The sequence below is a fragment of the Pangasianodon hypophthalmus genome, chromosome 7 (genome assembly GCF_027358585.1).
Source record: "Pangasianodon hypophthalmus isolate fPanHyp1 chromosome 7, fPanHyp1.pri, whole genome shotgun sequence".
NCBI lineage: Eukaryota > Metazoa > Chordata > Actinopteri > Siluriformes > Pangasiidae > Pangasianodon > Pangasianodon hypophthalmus.
This window is the reverse complement of record NC_069716.1, coordinates 28,873,163-28,900,138: the sequence shown is the minus strand read 5'-3', so window position 1 is coordinate 28,900,138 and position 26,976 is coordinate 28,873,163. Positions and strand designations below refer to the sequence as shown.

General features: G+C 40.9%; 1 protein-coding gene across 5 annotated transcripts in view; it reads right to left on the bottom strand.

Annotated features, from left to right (window-relative positions):
- Nucleotides 1-26,976, bottom strand: part of ntrk3a (neurotrophic tyrosine kinase, receptor, type 3a) — a 221,640-nt gene that overhangs the window by 71,918 nt on the left and 122,746 nt on the right. For 2 of the 5 annotated variants that reach the window (XM_034305567.2, XM_053235387.1), the window contains exons 5-11: nt 25,978-26,132; nt 24,504-24,646; nt 24,273-24,414; nt 18,814-19,110; nt 17,626-17,643; nt 16,665-16,750; nt 12,939-13,041 (exon numbers count right to left, since the gene is read on the bottom strand). In XM_034305567.2, coding sequence (XP_034161458.1) covers nt 12,939-13,041; nt 16,665-16,750; nt 17,626-17,643; nt 18,814-19,110; nt 24,273-24,414; nt 24,504-24,646; nt 25,978-26,132 — 944 coding nt within the window. The remainder of the gene's footprint in view (nt 1-12,938; nt 13,042-16,664; nt 16,751-17,625; nt 17,644-18,813; nt 19,111-24,272; nt 24,415-24,503; nt 24,647-25,977; nt 26,133-26,976) is intronic. The other 3 variants (XM_053235385.1, XM_053235386.1, XM_053235384.1) reach the window with 3 other exon arrangements.

The following is a 26,976-nucleotide window of genomic DNA, read 5'->3' as shown; positions in this document are numbered from 1 at the left end:
TGACCAATCAGAGTGTGTTATTCAAATGAACGTCTCACCTCGTTTAAAAATAGGGATTTCTTCTCATCGCTGAATTAAAGAAACAACATCTGAAGAAGATCTAAAGCTTCATCTCTCTTTATGGTTTTATTAAAATAGTCTTTTATTTTTTTAACAAATTGCTTTGCTATGCACTTTTAACAGACGTATAATTTTCCTTTTATGTGAAAGTTAGCGAAGCTGCATCCGTTCTGTTTCATCATCAGTTCTGATGAAGCAGCATCTGCTCGGGTGAAGAAACTCCTCTGAAACTTTTCCTCTGTAAAAAAGTAACTTCAGAGTCAGCACAGTCCAATTTGGAGCTTTGGATGTAGAGTAATTGGCCTCATCAGACGTTTCTGCTGAGTTTTCTGTGTTCCCTGCGGCGTAAAGCCGGAGACGACCTGCTGCGAGTTTACCGAGGAGTTACATAAACACGCCGTGAACACTAGCCCTGATCACGCTCAACCACAGAACTCCGCCCCTTTTCTGTTTTTTTCCGGGATTGAAGTGTAGGAGTTAGAGGACATCTTGAGATGATCACTTTTTTTTAAAGTGCTTTGCGACTGAAGAACATCTGACCTTTAATATCCGCTGAGATAACGAGCCATACACCGGAAAAATCACATCGCTGAAAAGTTAATTAGCTAATTATTTCATTATTTACATTAATAGGCAACATATTTTATACAGATTTAAATACTATGGCTAATATTTGAATTTTATAGGTTGATTACGCTCATAAATTTAATAAACTATTCAAATATTCAAATCATATTTTTAATATCTTAATATTTAAATTAATTTATGATTTGAATATATGAATATTAAATAAGTAAATTAAATATTTATATAACTTAAATATTAAATAATAAATGAATTTAAAATATTTGAATAATAAATGAACTCAAATATTAAATACATTTGATTATTAATGTATTTAATTAATTGAACTTTATTTTACTTTATAGTTAAAAATTTCCAAAAATTTGCATAAACCCCGCCCACTAGAAGCTAGCTAGCTAAGATTCACTTTACTTTGAAGAGAAAAGAAACTGAATAAGTAAATCCTGCTTTTTCATGCTGTTACGGGAAAATAATCAACACCGGGTTGGGTATATATATATATATATTTTTTTTTTTAAAACAGCACGAGAGGATTGTCTGTGAAACAATTACTTCCTGTTGTCACTTACGTTATAGCAGCTATAAACAATCGTTCCCTCACCAGCCTCTTTTTTTTCTCTCTCTTCAAGTTAATAAGACAAAAAAAAAAACGCAGCTTGTCATCTTTTGTTACTGAGAAACCACAAAGAAGCATAAACTTAAAGTTACAGTCTTCCCTCTGACTGTTACAAAGCACTGACGCTGGAGACTCCTTCCTGAAATGTTACATAAACACATTTCTCCTTCCCCGTGAATGAGCTGTTACTATAGAAACGATAACGTATCAGAACGATGCATTAATATAAACCTGTGATTCGCAGCTGCACTACTGTCAGAGCTGCTGTTCTAGAAAATGAATCAACAGCAGAAGTCTTGGAAGTGCTGTATGATGTTATTCAGCGCTCATGACCTCCGTATGACCCCGGCCAGCTCAGAGAGGAATTAATGGGCCAATTTAACGCTCAGGATTTAGCGTTTAATTCGCTGTTCTTCAGTTTAGTGGCCTGTTCGTCTATTGAACTCCCTGCGCTTCGTATTAACACTAAGTCCAAATGAAACGCGTCCTTCTTTTAAACAGAACAGTCTGGCATCCACCAGAGACTGGATGAAGCACTGTAGCACATGGCATGGAGTCAAATGACCTTGTGTACAAACACACACACACCCACACACACACACACACACACACACGCAAAATGGCAAAATGCTGGCAACAAAAACACCAGTTCATTAGCTTCCTCTGGAAATTCAGCACAGTCTTTAGTAAATGTTCATTACCATTTTAATTGGCTGCTTAAAGATATACATAATTATAAGTCCCGTGGCGGGAAAGTGTGTGTTTAAGCACTGTCTTGTTCTGTGAAACAGCTGTAGGTTCACTCACACATGAGCAGTTTATCTGTGGCGCCGTATGGAAAAATAGAGGTGAAACAGAAATCTCAGCAGTTCAGAGTTTTGTCTCTCAGCTAAAAACGTGTCATAGCGGAGTGATAACTCCTGCTCGCTAACAGAAACATGCCGTCGCGGTCTGCTTTTAAAAATAAAAATAAGTCGAGAGTAAATATCAGTATCAGTGGAGAGCCACTGATGCAGCCAGTCATGGTGATGTATAGCTCCTCCATCTTTAATGCACACGCAGTGAATAAGTAAAAGTGTCCTCGGGACTCCTGTTCAAGATGGTGGCAGATGGAGGAGAAACCCACAGGCGATGGAAAAACAGGCCGCGGTCAAAACAAAACAAGGTCCTAGAAGCTAAATTAAGCTGCGCATCGGCAAAATGTGGTGCAGTTAATCACCGTACGCGTACACGTACGTACGCAATTCTTCCATACGGCGCTGTGAATCGAAGACACACACAAGCTTGCTTTAAAAAATACCATGAGCTTGATGTGCTATTGTGGTTTAATCAGAGATGTGCATCGAAAACACCGCACCACACATCAGCATTCTAGCCTCGTAAACCCACAAACAAGAACAGAAACATTATATTTTTCCATTTTTGTCTTTCATCGTACACTAGCAGTCATGTTGGCTAATGCTGCGGAAATAGCAGGGTTTGATGGGATTTTATATTCTTCATTACTAGCATCCATTTTTTAATGATATTGTTCATGACTTCAGTGTTTTGTTTAGATCATTTCAATAGACAATTGCGTACATCTTCATTTTTAATACTTTATTCCATCTGATGATGAGTGACACTTACTAAGTTTACACCTCTCTGATTTCTGCGTGATTTCTGATTTACAATTACACACTCTGTCCTCAAAGCCTGATAGCAAGGCTAGCTTGTTTTAATAGGAAGAGAATCTAAGGAAAGTCTGAGCTTTTTGAAAATCTGACCTTAATCCATATTTTGATATTCTGACTGAGGCATTTTTGTGTTGATTTGAGTATATGAGTACTTCAGAAGCTGCTGATGTTCTGGGATTTTCACACACAAAAGTCTCTAAAGTTTACACAGAATGGTGTGGAAAAATAAAAGACAGCAAAAAACAAAACAAAAAAAAACAACAACATCCAGCTCTCCAGGTCTTGCTGATGAAAGAGATCAGGGGAGAATATCCAGACTGGTTTGAGATGACAGTTAGGCTAGGGTAACTCAAATAACCACTCTATGCAACCATGGTGAGCTGAAAAGCATCTCATCATGCACAACGTGATGAACCTAAAGGCACAAGGCTACAACAGCAGGAGACCGAATCGGGATACAGTGGGCACTGAAACTTGAAAAGGTTTTTTTTTTCCAATCTTTAACTATATATTAGACGAGGAGCGATCAGAACTTCTATTAATCTCAACCAGTGTTCACAGAACACTTATTAGCTTGCTAGTTAATTGCCATACCATATAATAAGATATGTTTGTGTTTGATTTTGGTTTATTTGAAAGGCTAGCCTAGCATCTGAAAGAGACTCTAGTTTAGCCAAGACTCAGTCAGATATGAATGATGTACTGTATATGAATCATGTGAGTACGCTAAGCTAATCGGAATACAACAGAGAGGAAAGCTTTTCGTCAAGGAAGGAGAATCATCCATGCAGGACGTCGCCACAGAGGGACTGAAGACAATCCAGGCGAGTGTTTCAGCACACACTCGCTCTCTCGCTCATCAGCATTCACCTAGCGGCCTGCAGTCGGACGTCTCGACCCGGACTCACCTCACCCAGGTGGTGGAGATCAGGTGACTCGGTAAAACAGACAGTGACAAACGACGTTCCGCAATCAAGCGTGGAGCGAGAGGAGCGAAGACTCGGACTGCGCCGGGAAAGCGGCGGCGTTTCTTCAAGGCTCGATTCTGATCTGATGGAGTCGAGTGTGTGAAATATTGCAATATTACAGTCACGGCTTGTCGTCTGGAGCGTAGAGAACCTTTGGCTCCTTTGAGATATACCTGTCTGAGTAAACTGACATCTTCAGATTGAAAGTTTTACTTTCTAAACCATTTTTCAGGGTTAGCAGGTGACAAGTCACTTGTCGTTTGTCTCTTGTGGGCGTGTAACGACAGCTACTCTTGTCACATATGGGCGTGGCCTGTCCAGTGTTTACATCAGCTCCAATGACAAACAGCAGTAGCTGTATATATGTATATAAAACTTCTAGAGTTAAACCCAAATTAAATAACGCAGTGGACGTAGGATCTACATTGTTCTTCGTAATGTCTCTATATACATTTAATAAGAGGATGTATATGACAGGATAAGATGAAATCACGCTTATAGATAACAAGTTTCTTCCATTTTTCTGAGTCAAACTGAAATGATGTAAAGTTGTGACTGAAGAATCGTCGAGTGGTGCTTCACAGAGTCGTAACTAATTTGCATAGAATTGAGAATATCTCAGTTCAAAACGTCAAAAAAATCTTCGCTCTGTGTCGTGCACGTACGTAGTAAATTCTGTGTCCGTGTGGGATTCCTCCCGGTTTTCCGGTTTTCTCCAACCTCCCAAAACATGGCGGAATCTAAATCTAAACTGCTCTATACAATTCGAATGAATGTCAACGTTTATTGTGATGTGACGTATGCTCATCATTCTCGCGTTAGCTTAATTATAATAAGTGCATATGTTAGCGTGTTTACGGTAGCTACAGTGTGCTACTCTATTAGCAGTTACAGTAATTACCGCTAGCTAATTCGCACTAATAAATCACATTAGATCCTACAGCACTTTTTACGCCTACGTCACTAGGCGGTGGAGGAATTATGTATTTTAGTCTGAGATTTTCGTTAGCGCGATATCTCGAGAACGAGTGGGTGAATGTTTGTAGGATATATCTGGAGTTATCTCTGTAACCAGCAGATGAACGGATTAGATCTTGGAATCAAGGTCACAGCAAGGTCACATGCCTGAAATAGTTTTTCTTCAACATCTTCCTTCCTGTTTGTCGTATATTTTAAGAATATTTAGTATTATTTAGTTAGTAACAAGAAGGACTAGACTTGTTCGTGGAGGAGGCGTCTCCGTCCACACCATCGGCGTCTACTTGTCCTGGTTGTTTTGTTTTTTTATCTTTTATGTGAAATAAAAATGGCCGGTACATTAATGTGAGTCATTTTTTCGACCTGTACTTTTGTCTGGAAGATGCAATAATAGGCTGTCTAATGCATTACTCCCTACAGGTTTAAAATCACGAGCTTCCTTGCAGAAGGATGAGATTTTATTTAGATATAAAACCCTTTAAGAAGAAACCAAACCAGGATTTTATTCAATTTACTCCTTTTGGCAGAGAATCTATTGTTGACGGATGCTGAGCAACAGATCCCTAATGGAATCATTTGTCCTGCTGTCCGGATGCTTTGTTTTAAAAAGCTTTCGTCTTCCCTTTGCTTTTCCACGGCTCTCTATCAGCAGATGGATCTCCGGATGGCCTACAGGGAAGAGCTGCTGAACCCAGAATCTGCACAGACGCCCAGGAATATTATATTTATTAACCCCCCAAAAACAAACATATGGCCAGACGCATGTAAATTTATATACGCTGAGCTTTTAACCAGAACGGAGAGATGGGAGGCGACGTGTTTCTCTTGGAAGACATGAAGGAAGTCCAGCTCATAGATAATTCCTGCAAGCCAAAAAAATCAAAAGGCTGTAGTCCATAAAAATTAATGTCCTGCAAAATGTAAAAAGAAAATTATTACAAAATCAAATGTACACTATAGTCAAAAACACCACTGTTTTTTTTTCTTTCTTTTTTTTAATTATCTTTTTTGTTTGTTTGTTTTTTTATTATTGCATTTTCTTTATACTACTGGGTCCTTCCTTTCTTCTCTCCTTTCTTTTATTTATTCATTTCTCATTTCTTAAGTTCTCCCTTCATTCTTTTTCTCATACTCCTAATTCTTTTTCTTTCTTTTATTGTTTTTTAATCACATTTTTATACTATTTGTTCCTTTCTTCTCTTCTCTTCTCTTCTCTTCTCTTCTCCATTTTTGTTTATCTTATTGGTTCCTTCCTTTGCTCCTTTCTTTTATTTATTCATTTCTCATTTCTTAAGTTCTCCCTTCATTCTTTTTTTCATACTCTTAATTCTTTTTCTTTCTTTCCGCATGAAATTAACCTTTTTGTTGCTCCTCCTCTTCATATCTGTATCAAGCACGTGGGCAGAAGCATGTTGTAAATTTATATACTCTGAGCTTTGGACCAGAACGGAGTGATGGCATGTGATGCGTTTCTTTTGGAAGACAGGAAGGAAGGAACTCCGGCTGCAGACGACTTTGAAGGGCAAGAGGAAACTGTAGAAGAGGAAACTGTAGAAGAGGAATTAAACGGTTCACTTGTTGATTTAATCAGAACACGCTGAGAACAGCTCGGCCCCACCGCTGAGCAATAAGCATCCCATGTGCCGTGTTTCCCGCTCGGGGAATTCCCAATAACCTTCAGAGCTGGAATTTCAGGAATGTGCCACTGAAACAATCCCACTGTTTGTGTACTTCAGCTCACTCATTTTATTCCCATTATCATTAAATAAACATCTTCCCAGCTAGCCCTCTCCCAATAAACTCAAATTATGAAATGGATCAAAGCTTCTGCCTGGAGAAAGGAAAAATCATCCTGCCTCTTTCGCTTCCTCCTGGGACCCTTAAGGCTTTTCAATCAATTGAATGCAGTATAGCGGCAGCGAAATCGCTCCGTCAGCAACCTACAGCTCTCTCTCTCCGGCACACGAGCGCCATAAAGATAAAGAACAGAACGAAACAGAAGAGTTCAGAATGATCTGTCATGTAAATCACTAGCGCACATTTACGCGAATGTAAAGAATTAAAGCGGGAGAAAGAATTTACTAGGAAACATGACATTGCAAAGACAATGAACGAATGAACGAATGAAAGAATGAATGAATGAATGAATGAATGAATAGCCGCTGTTAAAGAATTAAAAAGGTCTATAGTGTGTAACTGTGTAAAGCAAATATATGAAAAATATAAAGAATTAAGGAGGAATTTAGTAGGAACCCCCTGTTTACCCCTTGCTAAACAAGCAAGCAAACAAACAAACAAACAAATAAACAACTCCTACAAGCCAGAATTTTTTTTAAAAGACTGTAGTCTATCAAAATTATTATCCTGCAAAATGTAAAAAAAAAAAAAATTGCTGAAGAACTAATTACAATTCTGCAATGAAAAACACCACAGTTTCTTTCCTTTCTTTCTTTCTTTCTTGCTTGCTTTCTTTTTAATATTGTTTTTTTACACTATTGGTTCCTTTTTTCTTTCTTTTTTCTTTTCTTTACATCATTGGTTCCTTCCTTCCCTCCTTTCTTTTATTTATTCATTCCTCATTTCTTATGGTCTCCCCTTCTTTTTCTCATATCCTTAATTCTTCATTCCTTCCTTCCTTCAATCCTTCCTTTCTTTCTTTCTTTCTTTCTTTCTTTCGTTCTTTCTTTCTCTCTTTCCCTCGTGCATTTATGGCCTTCCTTTCTTTTTCACATGCTCACTCTCGCCCACATGAGAGTAAACCTTTTTGTTGCTCCTCCTCTTCCTCTCTGTATTTCTGTATCTGTTTAGAGCAGATAATCTGTTCATTCTGAATAATAATATTTGTATTGGCTTCCATCCCTACAAGGCACAGTATATGTAGAACAGGGATTTATGTACACACACACACACACACACACACACACACACACACACACACACACACCCGTTCATGTGATATGAGTGTAGTGGGTGTAGAAGACCGTGGCTCTGCTCAGTGCTGCTCCTCAGAGCCGAGGCAGTGTATCAGTGAGTGTGGCGAGCAGGTAGGTAGGTAGGTAGGTGTACTCCGACTCAGTCTTAAAGCTTATTTCTGGGTGTAAAATGAGACGGATCTATCCGAGCATCCTGCCGTGTATCCTCTGATCATCCGTAGGCTTTAACTGAACTTAAAAGGAATTTTTAACACATCCCGAAGCGAGTGTGTGAATACCGTAACCTCGGAAATGAAGTTCAGCAAAGCGAGAAGCGAGCCGTCTGCTTTACTGAACAAAAGAGACGAATAACGGCTCTGACACATCGCAGATAACACACACACACACACACACATACATACACTCCTCAAATATAAGGATTTCTTAGAGGGAGAAAGACTTTTTTCCCATTTTCGGCGAGAGCCCTGCTGTCAGATTTAAGATGGTAATAATGGAATCTCACAGCAAGCCCTAGGAGAAAGTTTGACTTCGCAGAGAGACGAGTGGAATACGAATTAGCAGAATGGGATTTTTACACACACACACACACACACACACACACACACAAAATCAATCTGAGAGCTGGACAGATGATTGACGAAATGGTGCGTCCCAAAACAACGAGTTCAGCCTTCAGCCAAAGAGATGAAATGAAGACAAAACAACGTCTAGCCAATTTACAAACACTCCAGGCCTGTTTGTGTGTGTGTGTGTGTGTGTGTGTGTGTGTGTGTGTTTTCGCAGAAATCTACCGCCTTTGTATCATTGCCTTTCTTTGCATTTCTGTCACCGCGGGAGCAGATTAAAGTTATTCACGCCTCGTTTCATCTGAACAACTCTCATTCATGGGCCGGGATGAGAAGAGGAGGAATAACAGCCGGGTTTCCTGCGCTCCGGGCACGGAGACGCTGCTCCATTTCAGGAAGGGAAAAAACTCCGAGAATAACACGTACCGTCAGAGACATGACATAAGAAGCACGCTTCCTGCAGAGTTTCAGCTTCAGAGGTCAAGGGAGAATAAACACACACACACACACACACACACACACACTCTTCTATTAATTATATGTGATTTTTACAACAAGAACAATAATAATATAGTCTCTATATGTGTGATTCTGTCTGTCTCTCTCTCTCCATCTTTCATCTTGTCTATCTGTCTCTCTCTCTTTTTCAACCTCTCTCTCTCCCTCTCATCTTTCTCCCCATATTTCACCATCTGATCTATCTATCTATCTATCTATCTATCTATCTATCTATCTATCTATCTATCTGTCTCCTCTGTCTCTTTCTGTATTTCATCCTGTCTCTCTCTCTCTCTCTCTCTCTCTCTCTCCCCTGTCTATCTCTGTCTGCCTCTTTCATCCTGTCTATCTATCTATCTATCTATCTATCTCTCACCCTCTTTCTCTCTCTCATCCTGTTGATCTGACACTCTCTCCGTATTTAATTCTATTTGTCTCTCATCTTCCCTATTCCATCCTGTCTCTCTCCTATTTCATCCCCTCTCCCCTCTTCTCTCTGCTATTTCATCCTCTCCTTCTCTCTCTCTCTTTCCCTGTTCCATTCTCTCTCTCTCTCTCCTATTTCATCCTCTCTTCCTCTCCCTCACTCTCTCTCTCACCCTGTCAATCTGTCTCTCTCCCTCTTTAATCCTAGCTGTCTCTTTCTCTATTCCAGTCTCTCTCTCTCTTTCTCTCTCTCTCTCTCTCTCCTATTTTGTCCTCTCTTCCTCTCCCTCACACACTCTCTCTCTCTCTCTTTCTCTCTCTCTCTCTCCCTCTGTTTTATTGCCAGGCAGAGTGCTGCATGGTGCTGAATGCAGAACAGCGGAACCAGACAACATGGAGAGTGTGAATGTAAACAGCTGACGCTCCATCCAGCCGTAACGCACTGGCACACTCGTTCGCTCTGTCTTTTTTTTCCCTCTTCCACTCCTTTCTTTTCCCGTTTCCGCTTCTTTAATTCCACGGATCCACCAGTGTTACCAGCTTAATCTGCTTTTAATTAACGGTGAAAAAAAAGATTGCATCGCTTATAAAACAGTGAACAGGAACGTGGAAGCAGGGAGGAGGGGTGAGAAATCGGGGAGAAAGAGAACAAGTGGAGAGGTTGTTCAGCCAGAGGAACTGAAACAAATAAAACAACCACACACACACACACACACACACACACACAGCCTTGCAGCAATGGAGAAAATGAAGGGAAGTGAATGGAGATGGCAAAATTCCAAGAATGAAAAACAATCATGCCCAGTTGCACTCTGTTAGAATGAGGGACTTTCAATTATACTCAAGTTTCTATACAAAATGCTAAAAAATACCTCAAATAAAACACCTCAGAGACAAAAAGATCTCAGAACAATGTTTAATTTATTTGCGCATTTCCATTTGATTGTTATTCTGGCACAGACGCTGTGATCATAGCTGCAACTAAAGCCCTATTCGGACGGGATTAGTTTTCCATGCGATCTGTAATCTGTAATGTAACTATTATCTGGGATTTTAGTCAAGTTTCTTCGGAATGTTTATGACTGTCTGGAATTATTACAGCGTATTTTACCTTGCGGACTATTCGGATGGGATTAGTTTTCCAGACATATCTCTGTTAAGCATCACTGATCTTTGTCACAGAAAGATGGGCGTGTCTTCATGATGTCACATTAAAATTTCCATGCATGCTACACACACCCCATTTTAATACAAACTGCAATCGCAATCGTCTTTCTATTAATACTGTATAGTGTCATTCTTTTCTTTCTATACAGCTATATTTATATGCTCACTACATAGTGTATGCTATATTTATACAGCTGTATATATGCTCACTACACAGTATAACATAGTAAACGTATATTGTGCACTATACACTCAGTAAGATTTCATTTAAGGTCTCCAAAGTGCCTGTTGGAAATTGTGGCATCTAATATTCCTTTTAAGATGAACGCTTTGTTTGTAACTAATTATTAAATTAATAATCAATCATTATTTATTGACCCCTGTTTCTATACCAAGTGAGGCAAGAGTCACTTGGCCATCTTGGGATCTTAAACAAATAAATGTGAAGATTTTTGGCTTTCAACTGCATTTGAGGAGTGAAATTTATTCTGACAGACCTCATGTGTAATATTCACTTTGGATGCACAAATATCCCAGCATTGGCAGTTCAGCTGTAGGTCTCATCTGCCATGTTCGAGACCCAGGTCCAGTTCACAAATACACACAAACACACACACACACACCGCTTGGCAGAGATAGCTTAGTGGTTAAGATTCTGTGATCAGAAGGTTACAAGTTCAAATCCCACGACTGCCAGAAAGCCACTGGCAGGCTCCTGATCCAAGTCCTTAGCCTCCAGCTGCTCAGCTACGCTTGGACTGGATTCTGCCTCACTGGATAAAAGCATCTGCCAAAAGACTACATGCAATGCAGGAGTAGACTATATTAAGAAGGAGATGGAAATGTGATGGCAGCAAAAGCTGCCAAAGCCGTCAAAAAAGAAAGAAAGTGACAGAGGGATTTAAAACTAAAATCACAGCCAAATCATTTCCTCACCAGTTAAAGCCACCAGGATTCAGCGAAACTGGCGGAAAGACAAGAGAGTAAGGATGGTGCTCAATCCAAATCTGTGCTAACTATGAAACCTTCACGTTGCATTCCTGGTCTGTACCTCTGACAGTTCCTAATATTTAGCCAGCTGGCCAATGAAATACCAATTTGTCCAATTTGTTCTAACATCCAAGAGTGATTTACCTGGATTTTTTTATTAATTAAATTAGAATTAAAGCTACAGGTTGTAACTCTCACCTTAACCAAAATTAAATCATTCAGTACTATGGAACTAGAGATTTTGGGAGATCCTGAAAAACAGAGATCTAGCAATCTAGGGAACTAGAGAAACAGGGAAATGAAGAATCTCAAAAACCACGGACCTAGGTAACCCAGCTAATCAATTACTTGGAAACAAGGTATCTAGCAAACCAAGGACACCAAGAAACCAGAGAGCCAGGGATCTAAGTAACCAATGAACTAGGAAACCATGGAAAAGAGATAGACATCTATGAACCAGGGAGACAGAGACTTAGGGATCTAGTGAAGCAAGGAAACCAAGAAGCTGGGGAGATAGAGACTTGAAAACCAAGGAACCAGGGAAGCAGCAACTTATTAAACCAAGGAAACCAATGAGCCAGGTACTACGTAATGAGGAAATTAGGAAGCCAGAGATCTACAGAAGCAGGGTAATGAAGGAACTAGAGATCTGCAGACCTAGGTAAACAGGGGAATATGAAACCAGAGACCAATGGAACCAGCAAAATCAAATAGGCCAGAGAGACAGGGACCTAGGTAACCAAGGAAATAAGAAACAATATACCCATGGATCCAAGGAAACCATGGAACCAGACAGCCAGGGATCTAGTTAACCAATGAGCTAAGAAACCAGAAACCTGTGAAATCAACAAAACCAAGGAACCAGAAAACCAGTGACCAAGATAACCAAAGAACTGTGAAACCAGATACCTATGGAACCAACAAAACATCCAGAGAGCCTAGGACTAAGGTAACCAAGCAACTATGGAATTGGAGACCTAAGGAACCAAAAAAATCAAGGAACCATAGGGCCATGAACATAGGTAACAAAGGAAATAGGAAATCACACACCTATATAACCAAGGAAGCCCAGGAACCAGAGATCTAGGTAATGAAGTAACTGAGAATCCAGATACAATAGAACCACGCTAACCAAGGAACCAGAGAGAAATAAGGAACCACTGACCTAGGTAACTAAGGAAGTTGGTAATGGGGAGGTTAGTAAACCAAGGGACCCAAGGAATCAGACAGCCAGGGGCCTGTAAGTAACCAAGGACCTGGGAAAATGACTGTGAGTGATAACCACCACCTAGAACAACACCTTTATCTGGAACAAACACCTAAACTTACATCTCCAAACCTAAAATATAATTTCACTGACCTGAACAACTATGGGAAACATAACAAAATAGTAATGCATTGTTATTTGTTAATAGTATTGTTATTTTTCTTCTTCATGCTGAGCCTCATGCTGAGGCTGTTTACACACTTCTTACCTTTCATGCCGAACTTGGAGCGCCTGCCATATTTGTTAATGAGGACAAACATGATGAGGAGGAGGACACAGGCAAAGCCAGCCAAGCCCACTGCGATCGACACCTAGAAACACAAACATACATAAACACACTTTAATGCTTTTTTATCCGCACTACCACATAGCCTGATCCAAGTTTTATGGATGTAAATTATTCTAATTATCCAAAGAAAAGTCTCAAGAGTGCATGAAACAATGACAATAACGATGGTTATTTTGTTCAAATTATAGTCAACCCCATCTCATAGACAATACACAATCACATATGAGAAATTAATCAGATTTTTATGGAGAAATAAAGCATCTTGCACATATACATCTATAAGAAGAAGCATAAACTCCCACACAAGCACCGAGGAACTAGACAAAGCTCTGCACTACATAACCAATGCAGAATGTTTTTCATTGTTTATTTCTCTGTAACACAGAGTCAGGGGCGGCTGGGTTACATTTAAATTTATTTGTTTTTTTCAGAAGCTTTTATCCAAACAAGCTTACAAGTGAGTCAGAGCCCTCCCTGAGATCTGCAGTTAAGGTCCTTGCCCAAGAGTCCAATAGTAGTAAACCTCCTGATCAAATTAGTCATAAATTGTGAAAATTCATAGCAGATGAGGTCATCACCAGCAAGCCCATGTTCTTATTCAAAACACAAGGCCACAAGTCAAACACCAGAAACACCAGAACAAAATACTGAGCAAAATATAGGGATCTAGAGAACCAGAAAAGTATGCAACAAAAGAACTATGAAATTATCAAAAAAAAAAGGGAACGAAGGAATGACGAATTCAGGGAAATATGTAACTGGGGTGCAGGAAGAAACTAAACCAGGGATTCGTGAAACCATGAAATTAGGGAGCAATATAACTAAAAACTAAGGATTTAAGAAAACAGGAAACTAAAGAGAACCAGGAATTCATCCAGAGAACGACAACACCTGAAAGCCACGACCCTAGCTAACTAAGGAATCAGAAAGGATGGAACTAGGAAGAAAGCAGAACAGAATAAAACAGAAGAACTACATCTCGTAAATCGTAAAGAAAACAAGAAAAGAGGGAATCTGGGGACTAGGGTAGCACTTTTCCACTGGCTTGGATTGTTAAATTATCCAGAAACATCCATTTTGTCATTAATGCCACTGGCATGGAAGCCAAGCCGGACTGACGTACCCATGCTGAATTTGGTTACGCTTCCATGTGAGCCAAACAGGGACATGTGGGTGGAGCTAAAGTGCAGACTATCCATTGGTCAAGCACATTCGCACAATCGTCCTGATTAAAGTCCGAAGTTACTTCTCTACCAACACAACAATCTTACACAACAATCAGTATAGTGAATGTCTGCCTATTATTTACTCTTATAAAAGCCTGTCTCTTTCTGGCTGATTTAAGAAAACAGACATGCAAAACATACAAAAAGATCCATGGAACCAGAGAACTAGCGAACCAACAAACTATGGATTTGAGAAAGGAAAGAAGCAGGAACAAAGGAACTAGGAAAGTGGAGAAACAGAAAACTAGCTAGGAAGGAACTATAGAACAGGGAACCAACTGAAGTATGGAAGTAGGGGAGAGGGGGAAAAAAGAAAACTAGGGATTTGGGAAAACAGGGAATTTTATCAGACTGACAAACTATGGATCACAGGAACTAAATAATGGAGGTATGGAACTAAGAAAACAGGAAATTAGGGGAAACAGTAAACTGTGTAACTAGGAACCTAGGAGGGAATTATGAAACACCAAGGGAACCAAGGAACCTGGGAAACCATTACACAAGTGCAAAACTGAGCATTTGAGGACACAAATAAAGTCTCGTTTTTAATTTGTCAAAAGCTTATTCACAAACCTTAAAGATATAATTTATTATGCATGACATAAAAGTTCATATGATGGACTTTAAAGCCTTTAGTCACTTTTTGACCTTTCACACTAAAACAACACAACCCGAGGTCACGTATCCAGGCTAAGATTTGTCCTAAAATGAAGCCACGAAGAGCGTTTTAATCAAGAATTCCCTTCAACAGTGTAATTTGTTCCAAGACCATGGCTTAATCTGTGTCCAGAATGGCTCTGAGTCACGGCGTAATCCTGTGCAAAAACAAATCGAAAAATAAATGGAGAGTAAAAAAAAAAAAAACAAACAAAAAAAACAAAAATGCAATGCAGAGAGTGCATCATCATCTCACAGAAAGACTGAAAAAAGTGTACACGTTCAGAACGATAAGGCTAACAGTGACAGGATTTCTGCCCAAAGGACCGTATTACTAAACACACACACACACACACACACACACAGTGAGAGTGTGAGAGGATTAGCCCGACTTCCAGACCGTTCCTATAAAGACATTTTCATGCTTCAATCCGTGGACAAACAAGATTTAACGAACTTTCCCTCCACGGTTGATCGAGCGGCAAAGTGGCATGCAACTTTTATTACTCGAATATTTCTTTTCCATAAACAGACTTTAATAAGACGTCTGGTATATTCAGACTGCAGCTGCAAACATAAAATCAGACAGAATAAATATTTCTCTCGCTCAAAGAAACATTACGGATTTGGAGAGATATTCTGCACATCCATCTGGATCTTTTAAAATTTGATTTATTTATTAATTTATTTTGCCTTTTATGTGTTTTGTATCGACTTTGTTCCGGTAATCATGAACACGGTATTATAAGAGTATCCTATTTCCACTTCACGCAGGAGGAGCTAAGAAAAAAAAAAATCCTCACTTTAGCAGATTTACGACATGCAAACATGTCCTTGCTCGAGCACAAAGACAAACAAATCAGCTAAGCTTTTGGCTAAACATTGGCCTGACAGCACAGAATAAAGTGTAAAAATCCCAAGTCAAATAAAAGCAGACAAAAAAACCTGCAATAAAGCCATCCGAAGAAAAAAGCGCTCTCTATAATTAAGACCTCCAAACGCTCAGAGGCTCGGCTCCCCGAACGCATTGCTATTAAAAACCTCCCTAATCTCTATCTAGCCAATTACAACACAGCCATGAGCTAAATTACATTTTTAAGAAGCCGTAAAACACGCAGGCTACAAAAGGACGACGGAGAGAAAAATGAAAGGAAGCAATAAAGAGGATTAAAGTAGCTCAAGTTTAAAAGGCCCTCTCTGGCTTTATCCCTGTACCTGCTTGTTTTTTTTTTTTATGTCCAAACAAGACACAATGCTTCTCCATATATCCTGTATATAAAACAAATTTAGTGCTATACAATTCCCACACACTAGCTCCGCCCCCTCACCAATTACTGTTATTGGATGTGGTTATGTGGAGAATGTTAAATTTTATGAAAGCTAAAGACATTAATATAATCCTGTGATTTGCAGCTGCACTACTGTCAGAGCTGCTGTTGTAGAAAATGAATCAACACCTTCTGACCAATCACAGTTCAGCAGCGCTGTGGTGGGACGGTCAGAGGACATCCTGAGGACGCCACTTATTTTAACTGTGTGAAAGTTAAGATTTTTGAATTCATCCTCAGTCGTGTATATTTATTCAACTTCTATTAATAAGGGAACGTCTCAGACATTTGGAGCTGGAGATCATGAAGTAAAATAAGTGAATAAAACTCAAACCCAGAACTCAGATCTCATTCCAAAAACATAAATAATAGAATATTTACATTTTTATTCAGAATTCAGGATAAATGTTAAATGTTAATGAGCGCACTCTCACCCCGAACGTGTCCTCTTCAGGCCGGTGTGTAACAGCGATGGTGGGAGTCAGACTCGGACTCACAGGAGAGTGAGCTGAGGGGTGAACTGTGAACACAGCACACACACACACACACACACACACACCATCATCATCATCATCATCGTCAGTCTACACATACATTTACACAAACTGTGTAATATATACTGTATCCAACTATCTGTCCATGCGTCTGTCTGTCTGTCTGTGTATCCAACTACCTGTCTATCTACCTGTCTATCTATCTGTGTATCCAACTATCTGTCCATGCGTCTGTCTGTCTGTCTGTGTATCCAACTACCTGTCTATCTACCTGTCTATCTATCTGTGTATCCAACTATCTGTCTATCCACCTGTCTGTCTATCTGTGTATCCAACTATCTGTCTATCTACCTGTCTGTCTATCTGTGTATCCAACTACCTGTCTATCTACCTGTCTGTCTATCTGTGTATCCAACTACCTGTCTATCTACCTGTCTGTCTATCTGTATATCCAACTATCTGTCTATCTACCTGTCTGTCTATCTGTGTATCCAACTATCTGTCTATCTACCTGTCTGTCTATCTGTGTATCCAACTATCTGTCTATCTACCTGTCTGTCTATCTGTCTATCCAACTATCTGTCTATCTACCTGTCTGTCTATCTGTCTATCCAACTATCTGTCTATCTACCTGTCTGTCTATCTGTCTATCCAACTATCTGTCTATCTACCAGTCTGTCTATCTGTGTATCCAACTATCTGTCTATCTACCTGTCTGTCTATCTGTGTATCCAACTATCTGTCTATCTACCTGTCTGTCTATCTGTCTATCCAACTATCTGTCTATCTATCTGTCTGTCTATCTGTGTATCCAACTACCTGTCTATCTACCTGTCTGTCTATCTGTCTGTCTGTGTGTAATGTAAATGAGAGTGAATGCTGTGAGCAGATGTGTACTCACCGTATTCTACATAGTCTGCTGGGAATAAAGAGAAAAAGAGTATCAGTATATCACATTAACAATGACACACACACACGCACACACACACACACACACACACACACACACACAGTACAGACAAAAACCCCATGAGAATTCCTTCCATCATGTCCTCTCATTAACTTTTTTACACTTAAAGTGTTTATCTCACATCCTTAACCCTGTTTCTTTACTACTGAATAACACACAGCACAGAACAGCTGCTTCTGCTGCTGCTGCTGCTGCTGCTGATGATGATGACGGTGACGATGATGATGGTGACGATGATGATGATGATGATGATGGTAATGATGATGATGATGATGATGATGGTGATGGTGATGATGATGATGATGGTGACGATGATGATGGTGACGATGATGATGGTGATGATGGTGATGATGATGATGATGATGGTGATGGTGATGATGATGATACATATCACGCAAGACATGTTTAACACTTGAGCTATGGGGGCTGTTAAATTCTGGATTGTGATTGGTCAGAAGGCATTGATTAATTTTCTATAGCAGCAGCTCTGACAATAACGCTCATTCTAATACTTTATCGTTTCTATAGTAACAGGGATGTGTACAGCGGACGCTCCACATAAATAGATTTTAAAAATTGTTGATATGGTGAAGTTTTCTGTAAGGAGATGTTTATGTAACATTTATGGAAGGAGTCTCCAGTGTCAGCGCTTTGTAACAGTCGGAGGTAAAGCTGTAAGTTTTCCGACATCTTCAGCATAGAGGAGTTTACGCTTCTTTGCGGTTTCTCAGAAACATGACAAGCTGCATTATTTTTTGGCATATTAACATGTTTTGCGAATGTTCCACAATATTAAATGTAACTATAAATGGATAAAAACTGCTGTATGATCTATGCTAAGCTCTCCCTTTTGGCCTGACTATCACTTTAAGTCTAATAAATATTAATGATTTACAGCAGAATCATTTCTTATTTTCTAATAATGTTTATGTGAAATCTGGAGCTAAATATTCACTACCAATTATTATTATGAATAATTAATTAATTATTATTACTACCGATATTAATTATTATAAATTATTAAGTCATTATTAATTTTTTGTTGTCCTTAGGATGATGTTACCCATTTTGATTTCAGACAAACACAATAAAAAATGAAGGAAAAAAGAGATTTTTTACCTTCAAACGGAGCTCCCATGAAGTGGGCGTCGACCGTTTTGGTGGCCACGCCCAGGAAGTTGCGAGCCTCCAGTGTGTAGTTGCCGTTGTTGTGGTGGGTGGGGTTTTTGAAGAGGAGGCAGCCCTCGAGCGAGTCCCGGTACACCTCGGTGTCCATGCGGACGTAGTCGGTCTGCGGCAGCTCGACGTCTCTGTAGAAGAAGCGCACCGCGGGCAGCGGCTGGCCTCGGACGATGAACATCATGCATGTGTCGTGCCACTTCTCCGGGTTCTTGAAGCGCACGATGGTGGGAGGGACTGCAGATCAGACGGAGAGATGAAGTTTTAAAAATAGGAACACATCTTTCAAGCGTGCAGAGACAGATGGAGAGACAGCGAGAGGGGAAAAAAACTGTACTGCGTTTCACGACGACTCACTCAGACGCAACACACAGCTACAAACAAACACAACGAACTCAGCTTCCTGGATCGTTCAGTGGTTAGTTTAAAGACACGAGCAGATTTGTCGTTCTCTATATTAGATGATGGATGGATGGATGGATGGATGTAGTTCACCTCCTAAAATTCCATATCGTTAAAATTGCATTTGTAATTATTATTTCGTTTGGATTTTACTAATCATGAGCCGTTAATGACAAACTTTAACAGACAAATAAACAAACACTGAGAGGTGTGATGAAGTGGAGTTAAAGCAAAGCGTTTTATTCCTCTTATACCACAGCAATTTGTCAAATTCTTAAGCTGACACGTCATACTTTTTATCCTTTTATAGTTACATTTAATGTTAGTTCAAGTTGTTGTCACTTTGCAGCAGCTATAAATAGTCGTTCCCTCACCAGCCTCGCTTTTTTCTCTCTGCTGAAGTTTAAAGGACAAAAAAAAAAAAAAAACGCAGTTTGTCATGTTACAGAGAAACCGCAAAGAGCCTAAACTTGAAAAGCTTGAAGTTACAGCTTTACCTCTAATTGTTGGTGACTTCTTCCATAAACGAAAAATAAACATGTGCTTACAGAAAACTTCAAGTTTCAAGTTTAATTTAAGTTCACTATATACATGATTATTTTGTATAGTTTGTTTATGTGGATTGTCCGCCATACATTTCCCTGTGAGTGAGCAGAACTACAGAAATGCTAACGTATCAGAGCGAGCGCAAACATCTGATCTTCCAGAACTAATTCTGACCAATCAGAATCCAGAATTCACCAGCACTGGCGCATAAGTCGTCATAACAGTTCAAGTACGTTCCACGATGTTAAATGTAACCGCAAACCGATAAATACGATAATAACGGTTTGTTCAGTTCAAAACTGCTGTGGTTTAAGAGGAATAAAACACTTGGGGCATGCTGTTCTAGAAAAATAATCAACTACAGCGTGTTAACAGAAACTCCGCTTCATCACGTCACACATGGAGTGTTTCAGTCCTTGGATATGACGATACGATATCACGTGAACAACGTGGTCACGTCCGTGTCATGACGCAGGGAATTATCTGAAGTTCTTCACACTTCTAGCTCAACCTCAACATCCACCCTTCCTGTATATTCCTGCAGTCTGTTGTCTGTTGGACAGACTCTTCTCCATAAACACGTCATCACTGTAACACTCATCTTCTTGTCATGTGTCAGACGCTCAGGGCCTGTAATTACCGTCGTCTAAAACACACATTACTGTCTCCATCCACCCACCCACACACTTTACACTTAAACATCCACCTCCAACGTCTGAGACATCTGTCAGCGAGTGGATCAGCTCCTCACTCAGCCTCATGTTGACTCAGAAAGACTTCTGTTCCAAAACTTCTAAACCTCTCAAGGCGAAATTGGGAAGATCGATTTTTCCCAGCTTGAAATGTAGACTTTTTTCTCCACACACACTCTTTGGAGATGGAGAAGACAGAGACGGAGATGAAGAGGATGGAGATGAAGAGGATGGAGATGGAGATGGAGAGGATGGAGAGGATGGAGATGGAGAGGTTGGAGATGGAGATGGAGAGGATGGAGGTGGAGATGGAGAGGATGGAGATGGAGGTGGAGAGGATGGAGGTGGAGATGGAGAGGATGGAGAGGATGGAGATGGAGAGGTTGGAGATGGAGAGGATGGAGACGGAAAAGATGGAGGTGGAGATGGAGAAGATGGAGGTGGAGCTAGAGAAGATGGAGATGGATAAGATGGAGGTGGAGTTGGAGAGGATGGAGGTGGAGAGGATGGAGGTGGAGGTGGAGAGGATGGAGATGGAGAGGTTGGAGATGGAAAAGATGGAGGTGGAAAAGATGGAGGTGGAGATGGAGAAGATGGAGGTGGAGCTGGAGAAGATGAAGATGGATAAGATGGAGGTGGAGATGGAGAAGATGGAGATGGAGAAGATGAAGATGGATAAGATGGAGGTGGAGTTGGAGAGGATGGAGGTGGAGATGGAGAGGATGGAGATGGAGATGGAGGTGGAGAGGATGGAGGTGGAGATGGAGAGGATGGAGAGGCTGGAGATGGAGAGGTTGGAGATGGAGAGGATGGAGATGGAAAAGATGGAGGTGGAGATGGAGAAGATGGAGGTGGAGCTAGAGAAGATGGAGATGGATACGATGGAGGTGGAGTTGGAGAGGATGGAGGTGGAGATGGAGAGGATGGAGATGGAGTTGGAGAAGATGGAGGTGGATACGATGGAGGTGGAGTTGGAGAGGATGGAGATGGATAAGATGGAGGTGGAGATGGAGAGGATGGAGATGGATAAGATGGAGGTGGAGATGGAGAGGATGGAGATGGATAAGATGGAGGTGGAGATGGAGAAGATGGAGATGGATACGATGGAGGTGGAGTTGGAGAGGATGGAGGTGGAGATGGAGAGGATGGAGGTGGAGATGGAGAGGATGGAGATGGATAAGATGGAGGTGGAGTTGGAGAAGATGGAGATGGATAAGATGGAGGTGGAGATGGAGAGGATGGAGATGGATAAGATGGAGGTGGAGTTGGAGAAGATGGAGATGGATAAGATGGAGGTGGAGATGGAGAGGATGGAGATGGATAAGATGGAGGTGGAGTTGGAGAAGATGGAGATGGATAAGATGGAGGTGGAGATGGAGAGGATGGAGATGGATACGATGGAGGTGGAGTTGGAGAGGATGGAGGTGGAGATGGAGAGGATGGAAATGGAAAGAATCAGACACAGAGACATCAGATTTTTTTTGTCCCGAGCGTCTGCAATTCTCTCTCAGTCGATACATATCGAGTGTGAGGATATTGTGTTACAGCCGTGTTGGACAACAGCGTCAGCTAGAAATGTAAATACACAAACCACGGAGCGTCTGCACATCTCACATCACTGGGTAACTGGATCCAGTGGTGAAGACGAATAGAAATATTTCAGATCGACTGATTTCACACCAAAATGACTGAGATAAAAAAACAGCCTTCCGTTTAGTGCTGAGGAATTAGTGTTTATAAAAACAACAAGATCATGCTTCTTTCATTTACTCATGCAACTAGTTCTTTCTAAATATCTCAGAAAGAAAGAAAGAAAGAAAGAAAGAAAGAAAGGAAAAAGAGCAGATGAAAGAACAAAAGAAAGTAATGATGATAAAAGGAGAGAAGAAAGCTGGATGGAGGAAGATGGAAAGATCCAATGGAGAAATTGAAAAAAGAAAGAAAGAAAGAAAGAAAGAAAAGAGCAGATGAAAGGACAGAATCAGTTTCACAATAGCAGCTGAGAGACACATTTATTTACTGTAGCAGGTTTTCAGTGGGTCAGAAGTTCAGGTACACTTTGATAGCATCTGGTGTCGTTTTCTTTTATTTGTTTGAACTTGAATCAAACTCTTGTTGTAGCCTTCCACAATCTTCTCACAATACACTGCTGGAATTTACTTCTGCTCGTTCCTCCTGACAGGAACTGGTGTAACTGGGTCAGGTTTGAGGGCCTCCTCGCTCACTTCTTCAGTTCAGTCCACACATTTTCAGTTCAGGGCTTTGGAGGTTTGCTTAGGACCACTGTCCTGCAGGAAGACCAGTCATGACCAGGTTTTAATCACCTCCATGCTTCACAGTTTCAAATAAAAGCCTCGCCCTTTTCCATACACTAGGGCCTTTCGCACCGCGGGAACCTTTTCATAGTACCGGAACTAATTGTGGAACTACCCACTTTTTGGCGTTTTCGCACCTCCGGAACTGGGTGCGATTTTAGTACCGACTGCCTTTTTCGAGAACTGAATGAGCTCCTACTCCGGAGCAGGGTCTAACCAGCACAACTGGTACTATCCGTGACATAAGTAGACGCTGATTGGCCAAACGCGTACGAAAACGCCCTCACCCGCCATGATTTAAAACGCCGTGTAAACATACTGTAGCGTCGACTTATTTCACAAGTATGGAGAACAGCGATAGATGGACGCGAGACACGACAGACACACAGCTCTGATCACAGCGTCCTCCATCCTCCGGCTGTTTACGTTGTTCTTCCGTTGTTGAACGCGGTGCGAAAGGCCCTACTGTTCTGATCATTGTGGCCAAACAGTTCAATTTTTGTTTCATCTGACCAGAGAACTCTCCTCCAAAAGGCTGGTGATCATCTGTAAACTTCAGTCTGGCATTTTCACGTCGGTCTTGGAGTAGCGGCTTCTTCCTTTGCAACAGGTCATGCTGATGCAGGACTCTCTTAATGATGAATGTATATAACTGGTACCTGATGTCTTCAGCTCCTTCATCAGTTCCTCTGTTGTTGTCTTGGGGTTCAGTTGAACCTTCCAGACCAACGTTTGTTTATCCCTGGGGTTAATTTGTGCCTCTTTCCTGAATGATGCAGTCTCTGTGCGCTCCCAAGATTCGTATATTTGTATATTAGCCTACAGTTGTTTGTACAGATTCTCATGGTGCCTTCTGTTTGGAAATTACTCCAAGGAGGAACTGGATTTGTGGAGGTCCACTGGTCTTGGCTGAGTCGCTTGGATTTTCTCAAAATTGTCTCTAAATTGTCTCTAAATGTTAGGGCCATAAATACAACTATAGCCAAATAACGGCAAATTAACAGCCGATTATGACAACTGACCAATCAGAAGCTTCTAAAAGTCATTAATTTCTGGATTCTTCCAGATTGTATAAAGGGACAGTTAACTTGGTGTGTGTAAACTTTTGACCCACTGGAATTCTGATATAGTGAATTAAAGCTGAAATGAATCTGTCTCTAATCAATTGCTTTAAAATGATCTGTTTAAAATGATGGTTTTAAAAAGAAACGTCGAGTAACATGAGATGGGTGAAGTTCTGAAAAACTGAGATTGGATATCTTTAGGTGTACAGTACGTAAACTTTTGGCCTCAACTGTAAATAAGAAAGAGCGTTAGGAGGAATGAGAGGAAAAACAGATGTAGTGATTATAGAAGAAAGTAAGGAAAGATGGTGGGAAGTAAAATCCAGACAGAGGAATAGAAAAAGGAAGAAAAACAGACAGAAGTGGAGAAGGTGACTCACACTGGACGGAGAGGTGGACAGACGTGTTGCTCATGCCCACGATGTTCTCGGTGGTGCAAGGCAGCAGTGACAGGTTATCATCCCGACTCACGTTAAACAGGGTTAACGTCAACGAGTGCACGTGAGGAGGAAACTGAGTGGCCTGGAAATGAAAAAGAGTGATGGTAAAAATGATCACGTGTAACACACACTCACGTGTAACACACACATAGTGTTAATCAAAGTGTTTACCTGTTGTGTGCTGATGGAGTGCAGAGAATTAACCTTCCAGTCCACATCAGGAACCGGAACTCCGGAGCCGTTACACGTGATGGTGACCCGATCTCCCTCATTCACTATCACGCTGCTGTGTGTCACGCTGATTTCTGGAACATCTGCATAAACACAGACAGAGCGAGACATCAGAGAGAGACGTCAGAGAGACAAGTCAGAGAGACAAGTCAGGGAGAGACGTCAGAGGGAGACATCAGAGGGAGACATCAGAGTGAGACGTCAGAGAGACAAGTCAGAGAGACAAGTCAGGGTGAGACATCAGAGGGAGACATCAGAGGGAGACGTCAGAGAGACAAGTCAGGGTGAGACATCAGAGGGATACCTCGAAGCGAGACGTCAGAGAGAGGTGTCAGAATGATATGTCAGAGGGAGACATTAGAGAGACGTCAGAGCGAGACGTCAGAGCAAGAAGTCAGAGAGAGACATTACAGAGAGACGTCAGAGGTAGAAGTCACAGAGAAACGTAAGACAGAGACGTCAGGGCGAGATGTCAGAGCGAGACGTCAGAATGAGACGGCAGAGAGACAAGTCAGAGTGAGAAGTCAGATGGAGACATCAGAGGGAGACATCAGAGAGAGACCTCGGAGTGAGATGTCAGAGGGAGGTGTCAGAAAGACATGTCAGAGGGAGACATTAGAGAGACATCAGAGAGAGACATCAGAGAGAGACAGAGAGAGAGAGACGTCAGACAGAGAAGTCAGAGAGAGACATTACAGAGAGACGTCAGAGAGAGACATTACAGAGAGACGTCAGAGAGAGAAGTCAGAGGGAGAAGTCGCAGAGAGACGTAAGAGAGAGACATCAGAGAGAGACAGAGTGAGAGAGACGTCAGACAGAGAAGTCAGAGAGAGACATTACAGAGAGACGTCAGAGGGAGAAGTCGCAGAGAGATGTAAGACATTAGAGAGAAATGTCAGAGGGAGGCATCAGAGAGAGACGTCAAAGAGAAGTTCTGTTTGTTTTTATTTTTTTAAGGTATAGTACAATCATAATACATTTATAACATAGTGCATATTCCCTCTGCCCTGTCAATCACTGCGACATTAGCCAATCATGGGCATCTGTCAGCTCATGTATGTGGAAGAGGGCAGACAGCACTTTCCTCCACATGCGTTATACCACCCTGTGATGCAGCACTGGTTTGGCGTGTCTCAGAGGAAGCACGCGTTAGCCTTCAAAATAAAATAAAATAAAATAAAGAAATATACTTTTTAAGTAGGAAACAAATAATAACCAACTAACTAAACAAATAATTAAACTACTAGTACTACTACTTCTACTACTAATAATAATACTAATAATAACACTACTACTACTACTACTAATAATAATAATAATAAAAATAATAATAATAACACTACTACTAATAATAATAATACTAATAATAATACTAATACTACTACTAATAATAGTGTTTCGAGTGTTTAGGTACCGCAGTGGGAGATGTTGAGCAGCTGGAGAGGGATCTGACTGAAGCCTGTGTTACAGAAGAGCTGCTGGTTGTGGAGACCTGCTTCTCCTCTCTGCTGCCACAGCTGGATCCACCGAATCTCACAGCTGCAGTTAAACACCACGCCCTCTAACCTCCTGCAAACACACACACACACACACACACACACACACACAGCGGGAGTCAGAGCTCAGAGTCAGCTGTTCACATACACACACACACACACACACACACACACACACACACACGCTGTTCTCCAGGAAATTAGTAGCCACTTAGAGAGAGAGACAGAGACAGATAGACAGATAAAGAAACATGAAGACAGAAAGAGATGGAAGAGAGAAAGAAACATACAAGGAGCAAGAGAGAGAGAGAGAGAGAGAGAGAGAGAGAGAGAGAGAGAGAGAGACCAACAAGTAGAGAGACAGACATAGCGAAAGAGAGACTAAGGGGAAAAAAAACTAAACCTGACAATTATACAATTAGAGACAGAGAGAGAGAGAGAGAGAGAGAGAGAGAAAGATAGAGAGATAGACAGATAGACAGATATGGAGTAAGAGAGACAAACAATGAGATATGCAAAGACAGAGACAGCAACATTAACAGGACAAAAACTAAATCAGGCATTTAGAGCATTGGTAGACATCTACGGTTTGACGCAATGAAAGTAGCACCAATATTATTGTACGTGTGTGTGTGTGTGTATGTGTGTGTGTGTGTGTGTGTGTGATTTACTTCTTTCATCTTTAATGATGTCATTTGTTTGATTAAATATAAAATTGCGTGGTGATTTAGTGTCTTTGTTGGTTAACGAAGCTAATCTGTGCCGCACTGAATATCGAGGCTGGAGCAGCTCCATCAGCAGCAGACTGTGTGTGTGTGTGTGTGTGTGTGTGTGTGTTTGGATATTAGCCTCTTCCTGTCCTCTGTGTTCAGTGAGTCGAGTGCCAGGTTCTCCACAGTGCCTGGCATTCGCTGTGT